The following is a 2,473-nucleotide window of genomic DNA, read 5'->3' as shown; positions in this document are numbered from 1 at the left end:
TCGAATTATTTATTATAATTAAAATTAATTGAATAATTGAATCATATATCACGATCTGATTCGTAGAGGAGGAAGCACGGTATTGTTCTATATTATTATAATTTATATGTTTATATACTATAATATTGATTTTCGAACCCTATCACACTTACATCCGACCAATTAAATGTACGCAACGATCGCACACACCACATGAGTTTGGATATAAATACGTACGGTTTGCGGATTTAAATTTTAGTGTTAGTGTATTTCTCACAGTAGAAAAATATATTATTACCAAAATTAACTCCGGAGAGACTTATTGCCAAACATCACTGATCTATCGCAGAACACGCCGCACAAATCTAAATATTATTATAAATACCGTAATTTAATATACACAGCAGAAAAGCAATATGTTTGTCCTGTCGCACTCCGTCGTCTCTGTGTTCACTCTTACGGTACTGTTGAATGTATTTTACATTGTTCCCACCCAATCGCTGCATTCTGCAATGCCCTTCAATACTTGTCAGGAATGCATAGCATCTCAATGCCACCAGGCATCGGATCTTCCATGCGTCCCTTGTGATAACGGTGTTTCTACGTTATGTATCAGATGTGATACAAAAACTATGGACGGCGACCTACAGTTCTATTCTCAAACTAAATGCGAGGATAAATGTCAGGATAAGTCAAAGTGTACGTGCGACGGTTCGTGTTACGTGTGCGTTGAAAAGGGTAACGCGGCGTCGATGACATGCGACGGGCTGAACGTGCAGTACGATGATTCATGCAAAGAGATTCCGTACAAACCTTAATGAGGTTGAGTAAAAATGTAATTTCAATTACATATTATATACATTAAATATTTATACATTCAATCATACCAACGATTTCACGGTTTATGCAATCATCACAATTATTTTGCATACAAAATTAGCAGCTTGAATATCTTTTTGTCAACTGTTCACGAAGATTTGTTTGTTGATAAAAAATTACCTAAACTATATTATTATTATTCGATTTTATTTTATAAGTAATCTACGTAATTATTGTTGTATTATTCAATTTATAATAAGTCCATAAATTATTGTAAAATTATATTGTGTAATCGATAAACGTATACCATTATATGTATTATTGAATGAATATTAAACTATCTCGTACATATTTGTGCTGTATTTTTTATTTTATTCTAACCGACATGCCGACGTTCGTCGTTTAGAATTTCGAATGTTGTTATCGGTTTGTGAAATTGGCGGGGGGTGCGTGACTTAAGACGCATTTTGGTTGCCGCACAGGTGCGTTCTCTGGTCGGCCAGAGTGTAGTGTATATAAAACTAAGATGACGGATTGGCTCATCATCTACTAGGTCAGTTTTGAATTCAAGACTTGTTTAAATTTTATTATAATTATTATATTTGTCAGCCTGAATAAAAAGGATTTGTTATCCGATCAGAGTACAAAAATTATATTAAAAAAATAATCAATTTATTCTCTACAAATTAAATTTAATATTTATTAATATTAATACTAATATATGTTCTCTTTATTTCTGTCTACTGGATTCATTACCATATGTTTAAAATAACTAAATTTATCATATTAGTAGCTGAACGATATAGCTTAAGAACAATTAATATTATTTTAAAAATCACTTTAAATTTCATTGCACACCGTTATTATTTTGTAAGTTAAATATTTAACCCAAAATCATTTTTATTAAGATTTTTTTATCAATATCAAAGCTTGTTAGATGATTTAGTCTTTAGAGAGTACTCTTAATTTTTATTTCTATTATAAACTGTAAACTGTAGGAAACTCATCATATATATATATTATAAACTTATAATTTGAAGATATAAGGTAATATACCGTTTGTTTTACATGAAAATCAGGACTGTAGAATATCGTTGAAGTAATAAACACTCACCTAAGATATTCGTCATATTGTGATTTTAAAAATATTATACCTAATTATAATATATAATTATATATATATATATAAATATCGAATATCATCTATGTGAGTATTTATTACCTTAAAAAGTGGGTATATCTGACCAACATATAAGTAAACAGACTTACTCAGCAAAGAAGGTATATTTACTATTTATAAAAATATAAGGATAGATCATAGACAAAATAGTAGTAATATTTTTCTAATACATTTTGGACGTATAACATTTTTTCATTTAATTATGAATTTGTTCAAATTCAGGTATTTGGAGTTTTGAATATAAAGACTTAAAGATCATATTTAAAATTGATGAGATGTTTGTAATACTAAATAAGTATTCTGCGGTGTTACATATTTCGATTATCGAATGAAAACACACTTTTTCCCGGTTAATATCCAACTCAAAATAGGTACATCATGATAAAGCTTTACAACGTTCATATTTCTGATAAGAGGAGCGTCAACATGTTAGTAAGGGTAAAATAAAAAATTAAGCACAATTAATATATTTAATGTATATGTAATATAGTAATA

The 2,473-nt window shown here is 29.0% G+C and overlaps 1 protein-coding gene across 1 annotated transcript; it reads left to right on the top strand.

Moving 5' to 3' along the window:
• Positions 1-229: 229 nt before the first annotated feature.
• Positions 230-1,086, top strand: LOC132922238 (uncharacterized). The gene has a single exon (XM_060985647.1). It carries the CDS (start codon positions 396-398, stop codon positions 795-797), a length of 402 nt encoding a protein of 133 aa, XP_060841630.1. The 5' UTR covers positions 230-395; the 3' UTR covers positions 798-1,086.
• The last annotated feature ends 1,387 nt before the right edge of the window (positions 1,087-2,473 follow it).

The sequence above is a fragment of the Rhopalosiphum padi genome, chromosome 2 (genome assembly GCF_020882245.1).
Source record: "Rhopalosiphum padi isolate XX-2018 chromosome 2, ASM2088224v1, whole genome shotgun sequence".
Classification (NCBI taxonomy): Eukaryota; Metazoa; Arthropoda; class Insecta; order Hemiptera; family Aphididae; genus Rhopalosiphum; species Rhopalosiphum padi.
The sequence above is the reverse complement of the archived record's forward strand: the minus strand, read 5'-3'. Positions and strand labels throughout refer to the sequence as shown.